At 37.3% G+C, this 19361-nt stretch overlaps 1 protein-coding gene across 2 annotated transcripts in view; it reads left to right on the top strand.

Annotated features, from left to right (window-relative positions):
* Positions 1–19361, top strand: part of NUCB2 (nucleobindin 2) — a 92245-nt gene that overhangs the window by 39370 nt on the left and 33514 nt on the right. For both annotated transcript variants that reach the window (XM_025357964.1, XM_025357966.1), the window contains 8 exons: positions 1777–1920; positions 2554–2661; positions 8221–8347; positions 16113–16216; positions 17373–17558; positions 17743–17833; positions 18422–18480; positions 18579–18671. In XM_025357964.1, coding sequence (XP_025213749.1) covers positions 1777–1920; positions 2554–2661; positions 8221–8347; positions 16113–16216; positions 17373–17558; positions 17743–17833; positions 18422–18480; positions 18579–18671 — 912 coding nt within the window. The remainder of the gene's footprint in view (positions 1–1776; positions 1921–2553; positions 2662–8220; positions 8348–16112; positions 16217–17372; positions 17559–17742; positions 17834–18421; positions 18481–18578; positions 18672–19361) is intronic.

Here is a 19361-nt window from a genome sequence, read left to right as displayed (position 1 = left end):
TAATTGAAAACCTGTTAACACAGTAACTTGAACACAAATGTTCACTGAAGTATTATTCAAAACTGCCTGAAAGAAACAATCCAAATGTCCATCAATTCATGAATGGATAAACAAATGTGGCATATCTATACAATAGACTTTCTATTCAGCTATAAAAAAGAAATAAAGTCCTGATACTTGTTACAATGTGGTTATACCTGGAAACATACTGCTAAGTGATAAAAGGCAGACACAAAAGGCTACATATTGTATAATTCCATTTATATGAAATGACCAAAATAGGCAAATCTATACAGCTAGAAAGTAGATTAGTGGCTGCCAGGGGATGGGAAAAAAGGGTAACAGTGAGTGACTGCTAATGGTTATAGGGTTTCTTTTTGAGATGATGAAAATGTTTTAAAATTAGATAGTAGAGATGGTTGCACAGCCTTTTGAATATTCTAGAAAACACTGAATAGTATAATTTAAAACATTTTATGGCTTATGAGTTATATCTCAAAAAACCCGAAATGCACACCTATGTATGTGTGGACATGAAGCATGAATGAGTAATAAACCTTTTTTGTTATTAAAAGTATTTGTGGGGGAGAGGAGGTGATTCATAGTGAGAAGACATTCTGTGAAGTATACTACCCTATTAGAGATTCTAGTATCCTAGAGAAGAGTGGATCTCAGGTTTTAGTATACATAGGAACCCCCTGGACCCCCCTGTTTGTTAAAACAGGTTCCTAGCCCCTACCCCAGAGGTTTTGGGTACAGCCTGAGAATTTGCATTTCTGATGTGCTTTCAGATGATCTGATTTTGTAAGATTGAGAACTAAACTTTGGGTAGCATCTTTATAGATTAGACATATCCTATACTTAAATGGGTGAATTTTATGACATGTGAAGTATATCTCAATAAAGATGCTAAAAAAGATGGGTATAAAGATAGTAAAATGTGAGTTTTAGTGGTTTGTTAACGGCAAGACAATGCTCTGTAAGGGAATTGGTTTAATAATTAATTTCTTCATTTGTAAAATGTGTCACTCTCCTGTGTATGTGCCACCTAGGGTTGTGGTGAAAATGGGGTTATGTGTTCTTTTCCAAGTGGTGTTTTGTGGGTAAAATGTGTTGCCTTAAAAAAAAAAAAAAAAAAAAAAAAAAAAAGGCCATGGCTACATTGAAGCTTTTGTAATTAACCAAATGTTTTCTTATAGTGTAAAAACAGTATAGGCAGGGCGCAGTGGCTTATGCCTGTAATCTTAGCACTTTGGGAGGCCGAGGTGGGTGGATCACCTGAGGTCAGGAGTTTGAGACCATTCCTGACCAACATGGAGAAACCCCCGTCTCTACTAAAAATACAAAATTAGTCAGGCGTGATAGTGCATGCCTGTAATCCCAGCTGCTCGGGAGGCTGAGGCAGGAGAATCCCTTGAACCCAGGAGGCAGAGGTTGTGGTGAGCCGAGATCATACCGTTACACTCCAGCCTGGGCAACAAGCGCGAACTCCATCTCAAAAAAACAAACAAACAAACAAAAAACAGTATAAACTTTAAAATATTGTATTCTGTCTTTTAAATTTTGGCTACAAAAACATTTCTCCCTTGATTTTCTTTAGTGATATATTTTAAGCATTATTTTTGACAAGTTGTCATCTATTTTTTCCCTTTCCTATGATTTTTTTGTTTTATTAAACCTCTTGAGATTAAATATATGATTGTGACATTTGGAATGCTTGTATATAGTGTTAAAACATCTTTTCATGACTTTACCATAATTATTTCTTTATTTCAGATGAGGTGGAGGACCATCCTGCTACAGTATTGCTTTCTCTTGATTACATGTCTACTTACTGCTCTTGAAGCTGTGCCTATAGACATAGACAAGACAAAAGTACAAAATATTCACCCTGTGGAAAGTGCAAAGATAGAACCACCAGTAAGTGAAATGAAGTGAAATAGGAGGAATTATAACTAGATGAAATGAATTATAATTATAACTAAATGAGGTAAAATGAGGTAAAATTATAATTAAATGAAATGGGAGGAATTATAATGAAAATATTGGTAATATTTATGACTTATAAAATTGTACACTTGGAAACTATTTCTGAAATAGCGAAAAGAGTATTGGACAAGCATATGCTGCTTACCCTTAGACAATATTTATTTAATATAGTTAGTATATTAAATAGGAGAATTAGTTGTAATACATTTCTGACACAGAGCTAACTAGCCAATAAAACACTGTATTATATTCAAAGCAGAGACAGATAACAATGGGGAGAAACCAAAATGGTAAAATCTTCATTGTCTGAACCATATAGAAAATCTACTGGACTACAGAGTGTCGTAAAAAAGAAAAATCTACCTTTATGTAACAATAAAAGATGATATTGGTTCTGCTATAAAGCTATTTATTTCAGAAATACAGCTTTTTCACTTTGTTGAAACTATCATAGTAAGTGTGTCTCAATGCCATTTGCTAGAAATTGTTTCTCAGGATTGACCTCTTTAGATTCAAACAAGGAAAACCCTGCAGAAGCATTACTGTTGGTTTCTTAATTTGAAGGATACTGGACTTTATTATGATGAATATCTCAAGCAAGTGATTGATGTGCTGGAAACAGATAAACACTTCAGAGAAAAGCTCCAGAAAGCAGATATAGAGGAAATAAAGGTAAATGCAATTAAATACTGTATACATATATGTGTCTTAATTTAAAATTTTTTTAGAGATGAAGTCTCACCGTATAACCCAGGCTGGCCTTGAGTTCCTGGGCTCTAGCCGTCCTCCCACCTCAGTCTCTCCAGTTGTTGGGACTACAGGCGCGTGCCACCACGCTCGGCTTAAATATTTAACAAACATTTGCACATGCCAGACCCTGAGCTAAGTACTAGAAATACAAAGATGAGATTTATTCCCAGCCCTTAAGGAATCCTCAAGGGAAAATCATATCCAGAAATAGATTATAGGATGGATTATATGATGAGTATTTAATCTAGAAATACAGATGACAGACACATAATCTAATATGAAGCAGTGGGGTGAGGTGGGAAGTTATTCTTCCTGATAGAGATTATGCCAGAGCTTAAAGATGTAGTGAGAAAAGGAGAGGGACTGGGAGGCATCCCAGACAAAGGTGCAATGGTACAGAGGCAAGAGGTATACGGGAAACTGGAAGCAGTAACTGTGGCTAGACCCCAGAGTGGGAAATGGAGGCCTGAGTGGCCAAAAGATGAGGTTTGGGAAGAGTCACAACCTCAGTGACAGAGGGCCTGTATATCTTGTTAAGGGGTTTGGGTCATTATCTGAGAACAGTAGGAAGTTATTCAAAAGTTTGGAATAGGCGAGGTTCTGGTGTTTTAATCAGGTCCAGATTAACAGAAGAAATAATGGGCTATGTATTATATCAATCAGAGAGGTTTAACCATTTGACTCTGTCCTAAGTACCCTATTTGACATAATTCTAGCCATAGTCAGCTCTTTGGTACTCATAATAAGAAAGGGGGTTGTAGAGATCTGACATGAGAGATTCTTGTAAAGTCTTTCCTTAAAAGGAAATGAATCAGCTTAGCTGGGTTTATCTTAGACTCAGTGAGTAAAAAAAAAATCCAGTTAATTTTAAAATTTCAATGATGTCTCCTAAGATAATTTTGTTTGCTTATGTTACCTTTATTTATTTAATTTTTACTTTCTTAAAAACTTACATTGCCTTTTTTCTAGAATCAGAATAAGAATTGTGTTTGAAGACTCATTCTGGGTCAAACAAACCTTTTATTTTAAGTTTCTGATCTTGGTGTGAACTTCTTTGAAAGACTGACTCCCGTTAGGTTGTGGTGTCTGTCAGCGCTCAGGTGTGGCATTTAGTTCACAGCTCTCCTCTTTGAAGTTGTGAACTTTTCTGGGGAAAAGGTAATAGTGTTATGCTAATAGTTCCCCGGAATTGTCTATGAAGATAACCTTACTTTTCTTCTCAAGGATTAATTCGATCTGTGGAACAAGTTTCCTATGCTGAATATATCTGATATAGAACTCTTAATGTCTTTGTATCAGGAGTAAAAGCATTATTTGGGGTAACATAGAAAATGTGGATCATGGGAGATACTACATAGAGATATTCAGGCAAAAGAAGAAAATATGCTTCCTAGATTGGTGCAGGGAATATTTTTATAACTCTCTTCCTTTCACATTCAATTCCTGTTTCTGTGAATGGTTAGGGGGAACCAAAATGAAGTTAAACAGTTACACAATAAAAAAGAAATGAGGGGCTGGGTGCAGTGGCTCAAGCCTGTAATCTCAGCAGTTTGGGAGGCTGAGGCAGGTGGATCTTGAGGTCAGGAGTTCAAGACTAGCCTGGCCAAGATGATGAAACCCTGTCTCCACTAAAAATAGAAAAATTAGCCGGGTGTGGTGGCACACAGCTGTAATCCCAGCCACTCAGGAGGCTGAGGCAGGAGAATTGCTTGAACCTGGGCAGCAGAGGTTGCAGTGAGCCAAGATTGTGTCACTGCACTCCAGCCTGGGCAATAGAGTGAGACTTTGTCTTAAAAAAATAAATAAATAAATAAATAAAAAATAAAAGAGGGGCGGGCACAGTAGTCCACACCTGTAATCCCAGTACTTTGGGAGACTGAAGCAGGAGGATGGCTTCTAGCCAGTGGTTTGAGGCCAGCCAGAGCAACATAGTGAGACCCTGTCACTAAAAAAAATTAAAATTTAAAATTAATTTAATTAAAAATTAAATTAAAAATTATCCTTCAAATTAAAAAAAAAATTGTCTGAGGCCAGACACAGTGGCTTACACTTGTAATCCCAGCAGTTTGAGAAGCCAAGGTGGGAGAATCGCTTGATCCCAGAAGTTCAAGACCAGCCTAGGCAATGTAGTGAAACCCCTAGCTCTACCAAAAATATAAAAAATTAGCTGGATGTGGTGGTATGTGCCTGTAGTCCCAGCTGCTCAGAAAGCTGAGGTGGGAGGATCACTTGAGCCCAGGAGTTTGAGGTTGCAGTGAACTATGATTATATGACTGCTCTAGCCTGTATGACAGGGAGCGAGACTTCATCTTTTAAAAAAGAAAAAAAAAAAATGAGTAAAACTAGACAATAAAACCCAAACCAGTAGAATCATCACAAATAACCAAGAAAAACTCTTGTTTCATAAAAAAATGAAGAAAAAAAGTTAGAATTTTCTCTTTTTTTTTTTTTGGGACAAGGTCTCACTCTGTCACCCAGGCTGGAGTACAGACACGACACAATCTTGGCTCACTGCTACCTCTGCCTCCCAGGCTCAAGCGATCCTCCCACCTCAGCCTCCCAAGTAGCTGGGATTACAGGTGTGGGCCACTTTGTCTGGCTAATTTTTGTATTTTTAGTAGAGATAGGAGTTTTGTATTTTTAGTAGAGATGTTGTCCAGGCTGGTCTCAAACTCCTGACCTCAAATGATCCCCCTGCCTTGGCCTCCCAAAGTGCTGGGATTACAGGCGTGAGCCTCCGTGCCCGCCTCTCTTTCCTTTTCAGCTAAGCATTTTGAAAGGAAAATCATATTACATTTCTTCACTTCCCAAACATTCCCTAACTGGAAAGGTTATGGTACTGCCCTCACTGTTCCACTGAATATACCTTCATGGAGGGCATCCATGACTTCTTAATTGCCAAATCTAGTGAACATCCTAACACCTTTGATTCCTCATTCTACCGGACTCCTTTATCTCAATAGTTTTTAGATTTCAGGGTTTGTTAAAACATATTTCTGGTTCTTACCTTCAGGGTGTCCAATTCAGTAACTCTAGGGCCTGCATTTCTGAAGTTCCCTGGTGATGCTGCTCTAGTTGGGGACTACATTTTGACAACCATTGTTTTATCTAATAATAATGACTATTCTCTCCTTGAAATATACTGCTCTTTTTGATTCTGTAACAGTATATTCTCCTAGTTTTCCTACTAATCACTCATCTATGAAGAAAGCAATCAAAGGGGACCTAAAAAAGATAAATTTTGAAAAGCTTTTATATATGGAATGACTAATGCTTATAGAGGCCAACTGACTTTTAATTTAAATGTTCTTTTTAGCCTTAATGGTGCTGACCAACTTAACTTTTTTAAAAAATAAGAAGCCAGCTGCAGTGGCTCCCGGGAATCCCAGCACTCTGGGAGGCTGAGGTGGGTGGATTGCTTGAGCTCAGAAGTTCGAGACCAGCCTGGGCAACATGGCAAAACCCTGTCTCTACAAAAAATACAAAAATTAATCAGTCATGGTGGCATGCATCTGTAATCCTAGCTACTTGGGAGGTTGAGGTGGGAGGACTGCTTTAGCCTGGGAGGTTGAGGCTGCAGTGAGCCATGATCATGCTACTGCACTCCAGCCTGGGTGACAGACTGGACCCCATCTCATAAAATAAAATAAAAGAAATAAATAAATAAATAAATAAATAAATTGTTGACATGTAATTCATATACCATAAAATTTATCTTTTTAAAGCATAAAGTTCAGTGTCTTTTTGTCTGTTTTTTTGTTTTATTTTGTTTTGTTCTGAGATGGATTCTTGCTCTGTCACCCAGACTAGAGTGCACTGGCATGATCTCAGCTCACTACAACCTCCACCTCCCCGGCTGAAACGATTCTCCTGTCTCAGCCTCCTGAGTAGCTGGGACTACAGGCATGTGCCACCACACCTGGCTAATTTTTGTATTTTTAGTAGAAATGGGTTTTCACCATGTTGGCCAGGCTGGTCTCAAACTCCAGCGCTCTAACGATCCATCTACCTCAGCCTCCCAAAGTGCTGGGATAACAGGTGGGAGCTACCACACCCTGCCATTTCAGTAGTTTTTTAATGTACCCACGGAGTCATGCAATCATCACCACTATCTAATTTTAGAATATTTTCATTGTCCCCAAAATAAACCGTGTGCCCATTAAGCTGTAACTCCTAATTGCGCCCTTTTCCCCAACCACAATAAATCTACTATTCATCTCTGTGGATTTGCCTGTTCCGGACATTGCGTATACATGGACTCACAGAATAAATGGTTTGTTGTGTCTGGTTTCTCTCACTTAGCATAATGTTTTACAGGTTCATTCATGTTGTAGCATGTGTCAGGATTTTATACTTTTTTATGGCCAAACAACATACTATTGTATTGGTATACTGTATTTTGTTTATCCATTCATTATTGATATTGACATTTAGGTTTCTGCTTTTTTGGACTAGTATGAATATGCAGCTATGAATATTATGTTTAAGTTATTGTGTTAACATGTTTTCTGTTCTTTTAGTTATATATCTAGGAATGGAATTGTTGGGTCATGGTAACCCTATGTTTAACTTTTTGAGGAACTGCCAAACTCTTTTTTGAAGTGGCTACACCATTTTACAATTTAACCTTTTGAGTTTCTGCTTTGTGCTTTAATGATGCTTTTCTAAATTACATGGTTTTTCAGACATCTGGATTTTAGAGTTAAAGCTAATCTTTTTTTTTTTTTTTGAGATGGAGTTTCACTCTCGTTGCCCAGGCTGGAGCGCAATGGCATGATCTTGGCTCACTGTAACCTCCGCCTCCCGGGTTCAAGCGATTCTCCTGCTTCAGCCTCCCGAGTAGCTGGGATTATAGGCATGGGTCATCACACCCGGCTAATTTTTGTATTTTTGGTAAAGATGGGGTTTTACCATGTTGGCCAGGCTGGTCTCAAACTCCTGACCTCAGGTGATCCGCCTGCCTTGGCCTCCCAAAGTGCTGGGATTACAGGCATGAGCCACCGTACCTAGCCTTTTTTTTTTTTTTTTTTTTTGAGACAGAGTCTCGCTCTTGTTGCCCAGACTGGAGTGCAGTGGCACAATCTTGGCTCACTGCAACCTCTGCCTTCTGGGTTCAAATGAATCTTCTGTCCCAGCCTCCCAAGTAGCTGGGATTGACAGGCGTGCGCCATCATGCCCAGCTAATTTTTGTGTTTTTAGTAGAGATGTTATTTCGCCAGGTTGACTAGGCTGGTCTCGAACTCCTGACCTCAGGTGATCGCCCACCTCAGCCTCCCAAAGTGCTGGGATTACAGGTATGAGCCACCATGCCCAGCCCTAAAGCTAATATCTTTTGAAAGAAATTCTTTTTATAATATTAAATGTATCTAAATTAGTCAAAAGTATTTATCACTAATGTATTTTAACCCTGTTTTTAAGCTGTTGCATTTGTCTAAAAATGAAATGTAACAGATAAAACTAATTTATTAATTTTGTTAACAGAGTGGGAGGCTAAGCAAAGAACTGGATTTAGTAAGTCACCATGTGAGGACAAAACTTGATGAACTGAAAAGGCAAGAAGTAGGAAGGTTAAGAATGTTAATTAAAGCTAAGTTGGATTCCCTTCAAGGTAAGTACTAAACAAAAGGTAGGAATATATATTTTTTTCTTTTTTCCTTTTGAAACAACGTTTTGCCCTGTTGCTCAGGCTGGAGTGCAGTGGCACAATCACAGTTCACTACAGCCTTGACCACCTGGGCTCAAGTGATGCTCCCATCTCAACCTCCTGAGTAGCTGAGACCACAGATGTGTGCCACCATGCCTGGCTAAATTTTTTTGTTAGTTAGAGAGACAGGGTCTCGCTATGTTCCCCGAGCTGGTCTTTAACTCCTGGGCTCAAGCGATCTTCCTACCTTGACCAAAGAGCTGGGATTACAGGCATGAGCCAGCGGGCCTGGCTAGAAAATTTTAGTATTTGGTTGTTGAGGTCAGTTTATATTAGTACGTGCCATCTATGTTCTTCTAGTCAAAATTTTGTTAGTATTGATTTGGCTTCTCTTAATTTTTAGAATTTAATGTTTTGAATAGATAATACATTTTATATCATTCAAAAATCAATGTAATTAGCCATAATTATAGCAATGAAAAGGAAGAATGAAAAGTAATGAATTAAACAACTGGTTTAAAGGAGGAAAAATAATATCAAAGGAAACCAAAAGAAAGCAGAGAAAGAAAATCTAATTAGAAGAATTTTCATACATGGAATAGAAAATTTTTCAGAGATCTAGCCCCAGAAAAAAACACAGGATCCAGACCATTTCTTTTCTTTCTTTTTTAAAATAAAATCTTTTAGGAGACGAGATCTTCCTCTGTCACCCAGGCTGGAGTGCAATGGCATGATCATAGCTCACTGCAGCCTTGAACTCCTAGGGCTCAGGTAGTCCTCCCACCTCAGCCTCCCAAGTAGCTAGGAGTACAGGCCTGCACCACCATGCCCTGCTAATTGTTTTTTTAATTATGTTTTTTAGAGATACGGCCTCGCTGTGTTGCCCAGGCTGGTCTCAAACTTCCGGCCTCAAGTAATCCTGAGTTGCTGGGATTACATATGCAAGCCACCATGTCTGGCTCTCAGAATAAGATAGTTTCATTAAGGAAACTATCTGTCTACTCTTTAATGATTTGAGTGATTCTGTCAAACCATTAAAGAGCAGATTGTCAATTCTATTTAATTTATTCCAGAGCATATAAAAAGACGGAAAGCTTCCACATTCTTGCTTTATATTGATGCCAAAATCAAAATTATTATGTCTCTAAAGAATACTATCTCTTAACAGTTGGATTTATTTCAGGAATACAAGATTGACTTAATATTAGGAAATCTAATATTATAAATCATCATATAAATAGTCCTAAGGAGAAAAAAATCTTTAAAATTTTGATGTATCAAAAAAAGTCATAAAGTCAAAGGACAAATGATAAATTGGAACAAATATTAGAATCCTTATTCTTTTAGACTATGAGAAGATTAAATACCTATGAAATAGAATTTACGAAATGCAAGGATATCTTAAAGTTATCTTGCTGGGCATGATGGTTGACGCCTATAATCCCAGCACTTTGGGAGGCCAAGGCGGGTGGATCACCTGAGGTCAGGAGGTTGAGACCAGCCTGGCCAACATAGTGAAACCTTGTCTCTACTAAATATACAAAAATCAACTGGGTGTGGTGGCACGTGCCTATAATCCCAGCTGCTCAGGAGGCTGAGGCAGGAGAATCTCTTCAGCCCAGGAGGCAGAGGTTGTAGTGAACTGAGATCACGTCAGTGTACTCCAGCCTGGGTGACAGAGCAAGACTGTCTCAAAAAAACACACAAAAAAATTTATAAGTCATATGGCTGTCTCCATGGATGCAGAAAATCCATTTGACAAAATTGAACACCAATTCATAATTTAAAGTAATAAAATACTAATTAATAGATAACTTCTATAACACAATCAGCTATATCTAACTCAGTTACATCATACTTAGTGGGGAAGCACAAGTGTGTATCCTGACTGAAATTAGAAACAAGACAGTGTTGTCCACAGTAACCACCACTAAATAGCATTGCTTTGGAGGTACAAGCCAAAATATATTTTTTAATTTTTTAATTTTTATTGTATTTTTTATTTTTTTTGAGACGGAGTCTCAAGTCACCCAGGCTGGAGCATGCAGTGGCATAGTCTCAGATCACTGCAACCTCCGCCTCCTGGGTTCAAGGGATTCTCCTGCCTCAGCCTCCTGAGTAGTTGGGATTACAGTCACCTGCCACCACTCCCGGCTGATTTTTTATTTTTAGTAGAGGCAGTGTTTCACCATGTTGGTCAGGCTGGTCTCGAACTCCTGACCTCAGGTGATCCACCCGCCTCGGCCTCCCAAAATGCTGGGATTACAGACGTTAGCCACCATGCCTGACCTAGCCAAAACATTTATACAAATAAAAAGAATCTGGAGATAAAGTAATTGGAAAGGAGGTGATAAAACCATCCTTTTTCACAGATGATATGATGTTTATATATATGTGGAACACCGAAAATAATTAATGGAAACATTTACTATAAACAATAGGAAAATTGAGCCCCTCAATAGGAAAATAATGGTAAACTTAATCCGTAGAAATCAATATTTTCCATATGTACATAACAGCCAGTTAGAACATAGAATGGAAGAAGAGGACTCCATTTACAATAGCAACAAAGATAAAATGTCCAGAATAAACCTATTCAGAAATGTGCAAAACTGACAGACAAAAACTTTAAAATACTCATGAAGGATGCAAAAGTAGACTTGAACAAGTGGGAGGACACAATTACTTTTTGAGGCAAAGACTCAATGTTATAAACATGTCAATTTTCTCTAGATTAATGTATAATTTAAACACAATCCAACTAAAAATATATACATTATTTTTCTGGCACTAGCCAAGTGAAATTTTTAAAGTGCACGTGAAAAAGGACACGAGTAGGCCAGGCATGGTGGCTCACACCTGTAATCCCAGCACTTTGGGAAGCCAAGGTGGGTGGATCATCTGATGTCAGGAGTTCAAGACCAGTCTGGCCAACATGGCGAAACCCTGTCTCTACTAAAAATACAAAAATTAGCTGGGCATGGTAGCACATGCCTATAATCCCAGCTACTCAGGAGGCTGAGGCAGGAGAATCACTTGAACCTGGGAAGCAGAGGTTGCAGTGAACCAAGATCACACTATTGCACTCCAGCCTGGGTGACAGAGTGAGACTCTGTCTCAAAAAAAAAAAAAGAAAAAGGACACAAGTAAGAAAACTGAGATACTTCTGAAAAAGAACAGTGAAGGACTACATATTAGAAATCAAATCTTTAATATCTATTAAATCTTTAATATTAAATATTAAATTATGTCACTAAGCCTCAGTCATTAAAACTGTATGGCTTAGGCAGAAAAGTAGAATGATCAGTGAAACACAATAGACATTGCAGAAGTAGAGTTAAATACACAATATAATTTAGTTTAATATAAAGGTGGTATCTTATTATTAGTGGGATATAGATTTTTATTTTTATTATTATTAATTTATTTTTTTTAGACAGGTCTCACTCTTGCCCAGGTTGGAGTACAGTGGTGCAATCATAGCTCATTGCACCCTCAGACTCCTGGGCTCAAGAGATTCTCACACTTCAGCCTCCTGAGTAGCTATGACTACAGGAGTGTGCCACCATGCCTGGCTAATTTATTTTTTTTAATTAATTAATTTTTTTATAGAGACAAGGTCTCACTGTGTTCTCCAGGCTGGTTTGAGGGAACTCCCAGCCTCAAATGATCCTCCTGCCTTGGCCTCCTAAAGTGCAGGAATTATAGGTGTAAGCCACCACACCCAACAAATTTTTAACTAAGTAGTCTTGGTATAACTTGCTAGCCATTTGGACAAAGGTATAGTTAAAGCCATATCTCTTATAATGCTTTATCAGAATAATTGTAAATGAATTAAAGATTTAAATGTAGAAAATAAAATCATAAAAGTACTATGTGACAGCATGGGTGAATTTCCTGTATTACCTTGGAATGAACTTTCTCATTATGAGTCAAAATCAAGGAGTAGATTTAGCCAGTGGGAGATCTTTCAAGCTGGTTCATACATCCCTGTGATATCCTCCCATAGGTTGGTTATCTGGGTGGTTTGTTGTCATTAATAAACATCTGAACATTTAACTCTTGGAATGGTAGTTCTAAAACTTCAGATTGCATGCACCAGAATCTCCGAGAAATCTTTTTAGAAATATAGATTGCTAGATCTCACCTCTAGAGATTCTGGCTCTGGGAAAAAGTATAGTAATCTACGTTTTAAACATATAATCTTAGAAAACAAATACCAAATACTCATCATCTTGAAATTAAGGATATCAATGAGAAGTAAATTGAATCATGCCATGCTACTTGGGGTACTTAGGCATGCAAGGTAATTCCATACTTGAAGCCAGGCCTAAGATGTGTGGAGATTTCTATCCCTGGGACAACTTCCATCCCCTCAGTCTTAACAGTATCCTCTTCATTCCAAGATGGGTACTGAATTTCATTGCATAAAGAAAACAGTCTAGGCTGGGCATGGTGTCTCATGCCTATAATCCCAGCACTTTAGGAGGCTGAGGTGGGTGGATCATCTGAGGTCAGGAGTTCAAGACCAGTCTGGCCAACATGGCGAAACCCTGTCTCTACTAAAAATACAAAAATTAGCTGGGCATGGTAGCACATGCCTATAATCTCAGCTACTCAGGAGGCTGAGGCAGGAGAATCACTTGAACCTGGGAAGCAGAGGTTGCAGTGAACCAAGATCACGCTATTGCATTCCAGCCTGGGTGACAGAGCGAGACTCTGTCTCAAAAAAAAAAAAAGAAAGAAAACAGTCTGATGTAACTTAGAAACTAAGGAATATTTTCTCATTGGTTCAGTATGAATTGAAATATCTGATACTTTGAGAAAGGGCTTACATAGTCTTAATTTTAGGGAAGGGGGTAATTTTTAAAGTAGGCAGTTTTTTTTTGTTTCTTTTTATTGAGATGGAGTCTGGCTGTGTTGCCCAGGCTGGTCTTGAACTCCTGGGATCAAGTCATCCACCTGCCTCAGGCTCTGAAAGTGCTGGGTTTACAGGCATGAGCTATCATGCCTGGCTTATTCACGTGGTTCAAATGTAGAAAATATAGAGCAAAAATCTACCTGATACTTTTGTATTCTGTCAGTTCCCAATGTCCCCATAACTATCCTTCTTGGGTTTATCTATTTATTTATTTTTAAGTTACTTTGAGATGAGGTTTTGCTGTGTTGTCCAGGCTGGTCTTGAACTCCTGTTCCTGGTCTCAAGTGATCCTCCTGCCTCAGCCTCCCAAAGTGCTGGGATTATAGGCATGAGCCACTGTGCCTGACTCTTGAGTTTCTTTATTTGTATGTAAGCAAATACAAATAAAATATTTTTATTGTCCCTCTCTTTTTATGCAAAAGGAAATACACATTTTTGTACATTGTTTTTCTTTTAATAATATATTTTGAATATCTTTCTGTATTAGTACATAGAGACCACTTCTCTCTCTGTCTCTCTTTTTTTTTTTTTTTTTTTTACAGCTGCATAGAACTCCATTATATGGATATACTATAATTTATTTAGCCAGGCCCCTGTCAATTGACATTTAGGTTATTTCTAGTGAACTATCTTGTATATATGTCACTGTGTATCCATATAAGATTATCTGTAGGATAATTTCCCCACAGTGGAATTGCCAAATCAAATTATATATATTTGTAATTTTGATAGATATTGCCACATTTGCCTCCATAGAGGTTGTATCAATACACATATCCACCAGCAGTAATTCCTCACAACGTTACTAATGGCATATGTCATCAAACTTTAGGAATTTTCCATTCTGTTAGATAGTATAACAGTGCAGTTTTAATATGTATTTATCTTATTTTGAGTGAGGTTAAGGGTCTTTTTATATATTTCACTGTCTGGTCATATTTTTTTAGGGCTAAGTCTTAAAAACAAGTATTTTCTTCATAAGTAGAACTGCTAGTACAGTGCCATACTTAGAATTCAGTGAAAACTTGGTTGAACCAGATTTAGCAGTTCTTCACTTTCTGGCATAACAACATGTTCCAGGATCAACTTGTACCTACCCTGCCCCAGCTGTGGAATGAGCCATTTCTCTGAGGAGCACTGGTTTTTCTTAATAGGCAACTATATTTTAGATCAAGAGCTGGCACTAGGTACGCTCCTTGCTACTGGAGTGTATTTTCTTGGCACCTTAATTGCACAGAGCTAGGAAACATGCATGTCTATATACATATACACATATATACACACATACATATTCATATACATGTGAAACATATGCATATACATGCTAAATGTACATATTTTAGAAATGCTGAGTTCACACAGATAATGCTAATTCCCATTCATATCTACCAATTTCTTTCTTGCTTTTCACCATTCCATATTTGTATATTCCTTTTTCCTAAGTGAGAGCTGATTTCCAACAACTTCGACAATGTACCCATTTTGCTCAATTCTATAAGGGCTCTATTGTGTTGTTTCTGGTGAGCTGTCTTGTATGTATATCCATTGTGTATCATTACATGTGTCCACTATGTAATACAACTGAAACAATCCAGCATCACTTCACCCATTTCACTGTAGTAAATTGTAACTTGTTTTTTAAAAGTTAAAAAAATTGATATTTCCTTAAAAATAAGTCATAATTAAAAGGAGTTTACCTAAATTAGATTTTTTTTGTTTCATAAGGGATCCATTGGGGCAATATACGAGGAATTCTTTCATGTAAGCTTTAGAGCAATTATTTTTAGAAATTCTCCTTAAAACTTTGATAAGGACACTGTATTAGAGTTTATCTAATTAAAAGCAGGATATTTAGTAGTTTTAAGATAATTAAAAAGGGTTTGTTATTAACTATGCTGATAGTCAAGTAGTTGTTTTAGATATAACATTAAAATATGCAAGGCCGGGCGCGGTGCCTCACGCCTGTAATCCCAGCATTTTGGGAGGCCGAGGCAGGCGGATCACATAGTCAGGAGATCAAGACCATCCTGGCTAACATGGTGAAACCCTGTCTCTACTAAAAATACAAAAAATTAGCCGGGCTGGTGGCAGGTGCCTGTAGTCCCAGCTGCTCAGGAGGCTGAGGCAGGAGAATGGCATGAACCCGGGAGGCGGAGCTTGCATTGAGCAGAGATTTTGCCACTGCACTCTAGCCTGGGCGACAGAACAAGACTCCATCATAAATAAATAAATAAATAAATAAATAAATAAATAAATAAAGCATAAGGCCAGGCATGGTAATCCCAGGACTTTGAGAGGCTGAGGTGGGAGGATCACTTGAGGCCAGAAATTCAAGACCAGCCTGGGAAATACAGTGAGACCCCGTCTCTACCAAAAATTAAAAACAAGAAATTAGCCAGGCATAGTGGTGCACACCTGTTGTCCTAGCTACTTGGGAAGCTGAGGTGGGAGGATTGCTTGAGCCCAGGAGGTCCAGGATGCAGTGATCCATGATTGCACCATTGCCCTCCAGCTTGGGTGACAGAGCGGGACCATGTCTCAAAAAAAATAAATTAAAAAAATAAGGAGAGAGAATTTTAAAAAATACACATATTAAATTGTATTCCACTCTAGGTTCAAGGACACTACCTTTGACTAGAATAACATATGCAGTATTCATAAAGTAAATATAAGCCTTTATTCTAAAACTTTGTATTTCCTTATAAAATCCTGTAGGAATAAATATGAAATCTTTTTCTTATGTATAATTATTATAATTTTTCTAGCTTCTAGAAATTGATCATTTACAGTTTTCTCATTTTCTTTCAGATATAGGCATGGACCACCAAGCTCTTCTAAAACAATTTGATCACCTAAACCACCTGAATCCTGACAAGTTTGAATCCACAGATTTAGATATGCTAATCAAAGCGGTGAGAATAATTCCAAAAAGTTTTGTCTTTATTGTGCCTTTGAGGTTTTGTAATTTGACAAGTAAACCCAATGAAATGGAAATATAACTTTTATATATTCTGTTGAAGAACTTTAAAGGAAGGTAGATTAACCCTTATTAATACAGATATTAATATGTACATACAGGTCTAAAATCCCTTATCCACAATTCCTAAATCCAAAAGTTGTAAAAACTGAAACCTGACCTGAATAAACCAACTACAGTAATACTATTTACAGTTTTTATTTAACCTACTTAGTGTGAGTATTTATAGATTTTGCTTAAGAAATACTAGTCTGTTTGATTACAGATGCTACAGGGATATTCCATAATATGGCATATGTGCCATATTCCCTTTCTTTAAGGTAGAAAATTCTGAAGCACATCTGGCCTCAGAGATTTTAGATAAGAGTTTGTGGACCTCTCACATTATATGTGAATGGAATTAGTTCTAACCTGGCAAGTATTAGATGAGTTCAATGGTTAGAAGCTATTTTAGTTTTCTATACTGTCTAGATTTGATATAGTTCCTTTCTTCTTTTTTTTCTGAAATCAACTTATATACTAGTTGCTTATGATGAGTTTCTTAAAGTTGGGGCTAGCTTTGAACTTTTAGTTTATTTGAATACCTACATCTCTGGTAATAATAATGACGAAAATTGCTGGGCATGGTGGCTCACACCTGTAATCCCAACAGTGGGAGGCTGAGGTGGGTGGATCACCCAAGGTCAGCAGTTCAAGACCAGCCTGGCCAACATGGTGAAACCCTGTCTCTACTTAAAATACAAAAATTAGCCGGGGGTGGTGGCAAGTGCCTGTAATCCCAGCTACTCAAGAGGCCTCAGGAGGCTGAGGTGGGATAATTACTTGAACCAGGAGGCGGAGGTGGCAGTGAGCTGAAATCATGCCACTGCGCTTCAGCCTGGGTGACGGGTGAAACTCTGTCTCAAAAAACAAAAAAAAAAAAAGAAAAAACTTGACTAAAATTAAATGGTAGAATTAAAAAAGAGGAATCCAGTATGTTTTTGCTTTCCTGTACCACATCTGTTCAAGAGTATGCTATATTCAAGAATGGCTTTATTTACATTTTTCAAATGCATGTTTTTATTTAACTTAAATGCATTATTGCATTTCAGGCAACAAGTGATCTGGAACACTATGACAAGACTCGACATGAAGAATTTAAAAAATATGAAATGATGAAGGAACATGAAAGGAGAGAATATTTAAAAACATTGAATGAAGAAAAGAGAAAAGAAGAAGAGTCTAAATTTGAAGAAATGAAGAAAAAGCATGAAAATCACCCTAAAGTTAATCATCCAGTAAGGATTGTGACTTTATGAAACCATTTTTAGATAAAGATACTTCTTTGTATCAGCGGAATTTTATCGTGTTATTAGTACTGAAATCTTGATTCTTATGCAGAGTTCCTCAAATTTATATTTTGAGTCTATACAGATAGATTATATTTTGTTTTGAGCAATTTTTTTTTAAATTGGTTCACAGGGAAGCAAAGATCAACTAAAAGAGGTATGGGAAGAGACTGATGGATTGGATCCTAATGACTTTGACCCCAAGACATTTTTCAAATTACATGGTAACAATTTGATACAAATATTAATATTTATATCTGCTGTTTGAAAAAATATTTGCTTTCTTCTTAATTGATTTCTGCCAAAGTCTGCTATTGAGTTATCTAGTGAGAGTAAATGATTAGAGTTTTTCTAGGGTAATATGATAGTCTTTGTTGCTCACCTGCAGTATAAAATTTTAGATCAGTAGCTGTGTCTTTATACTGGCTTTTACTGTTGAGTCATATGAATTATTGCAGAGTTCTCTGTAAACTGAAAACTGTATACTGTGACTAGCTAGGTTATATCTGATAGGCTTTATACTATAATATTACATTTTACTTCTACTCTCATAGAATATTGCTTTACTTTGTGTTTTTGGAAAAAATAGTCAAGATATGCTTTCCTCACAAATAATTATGAGTTACAAATAAATATAGCATATTTATCAGTTGAGCTGATCTAAAGCTTCATGAAAAAAAAGAAATGCTTTTCTGCAGTCTATTGATGCTCACATCAGTACTACTTTTGTAAACCTTTTATAAATCATTGTATTTTAATTATTTTCTAAGGTATTAAAATCTATTTTTGCATTTGTAACTTTTAAACTTTAGATGTTAATAGTGATGGATTCCTGGATGAACAAGAATTAGAAGCCCTATTTACTAAAGAGGTAAATGAGTTTATTAAGTATTCAATGTTCTTGTTCTCTTTCTTTTTTTTCTTGTTACTTTCTTTCCTTTCATGTTCATTTGAAATTTTTCTTTTTAGTTAGAGAAAGTATATGACCCTAAAAATGAAGAGGATGATATGGTAGAAATGGAAGAAGAAAGGCTTAGAATGAGGGAACATGTAATGAATGAGGTATGTTTTAAAAGTTTAAGATAATATATTATTTCTATATATTATTTAATTCTTGCAATAAATCTTACTTTAAGATGGAAAATATACAGAATTTATATTTAAATGGAGTTTGCGGTTTTTTTTGTTTTTTGTTTTTTTTTTTTTTGAGACAGAGTCTTGCTCTGTTGCCCAGGCTAGAGTACAGTGGTGCAATCATGGCTCACTGCAGCCTCAACCTCCTGGGCTGAAGCAATCCTACTGTCTCAGCCTCCTGAGACTGAGGAGGGACCACCAGCTGGAGCCACCATGCCTAGCTAATTTTTTTTTTTTTTTTTTTGAGATGGAGTCTCACTCTGTCACCCACATTGGAGTGCAGTGGCATGATCTCGGCTTACTGCAGCCTCCACCTCCCAGATTCAAGTGATTCTCCTGCCTCAGCTTCCTGAGTAGCAGGGATTACAGGCACCCACCACCACACCTGTTTTTTATTTTTTATTTTTAGTAGAGACAGGGTTTCCCCATGTTGGCCAGGCTGCTCTTGAACTCCTGACCTCAGGTGATCCATCCACCTTGGCCTCCCAAAGTGCTCGGATTATAGATGGGATTACAGGTGTGAGCCACCAGCCTTTTTTGTTTGTTTTTGAGACACAGTCTCACTCTTTCACCTAGGCTGGAGTGCCGTGGTGCGATCTTCGCTCACTGCAACCTCCG

Source organism: Theropithecus gelada, chromosome 14 (assembly GCF_003255815.1).
Source record: "Theropithecus gelada isolate Dixy chromosome 14, Tgel_1.0, whole genome shotgun sequence".
NCBI lineage: Eukaryota > Metazoa > Chordata > Mammalia > Primates > Cercopithecidae > Theropithecus > Theropithecus gelada.
This window is presented reverse-complemented; position numbering and strand designations above follow the sequence as displayed.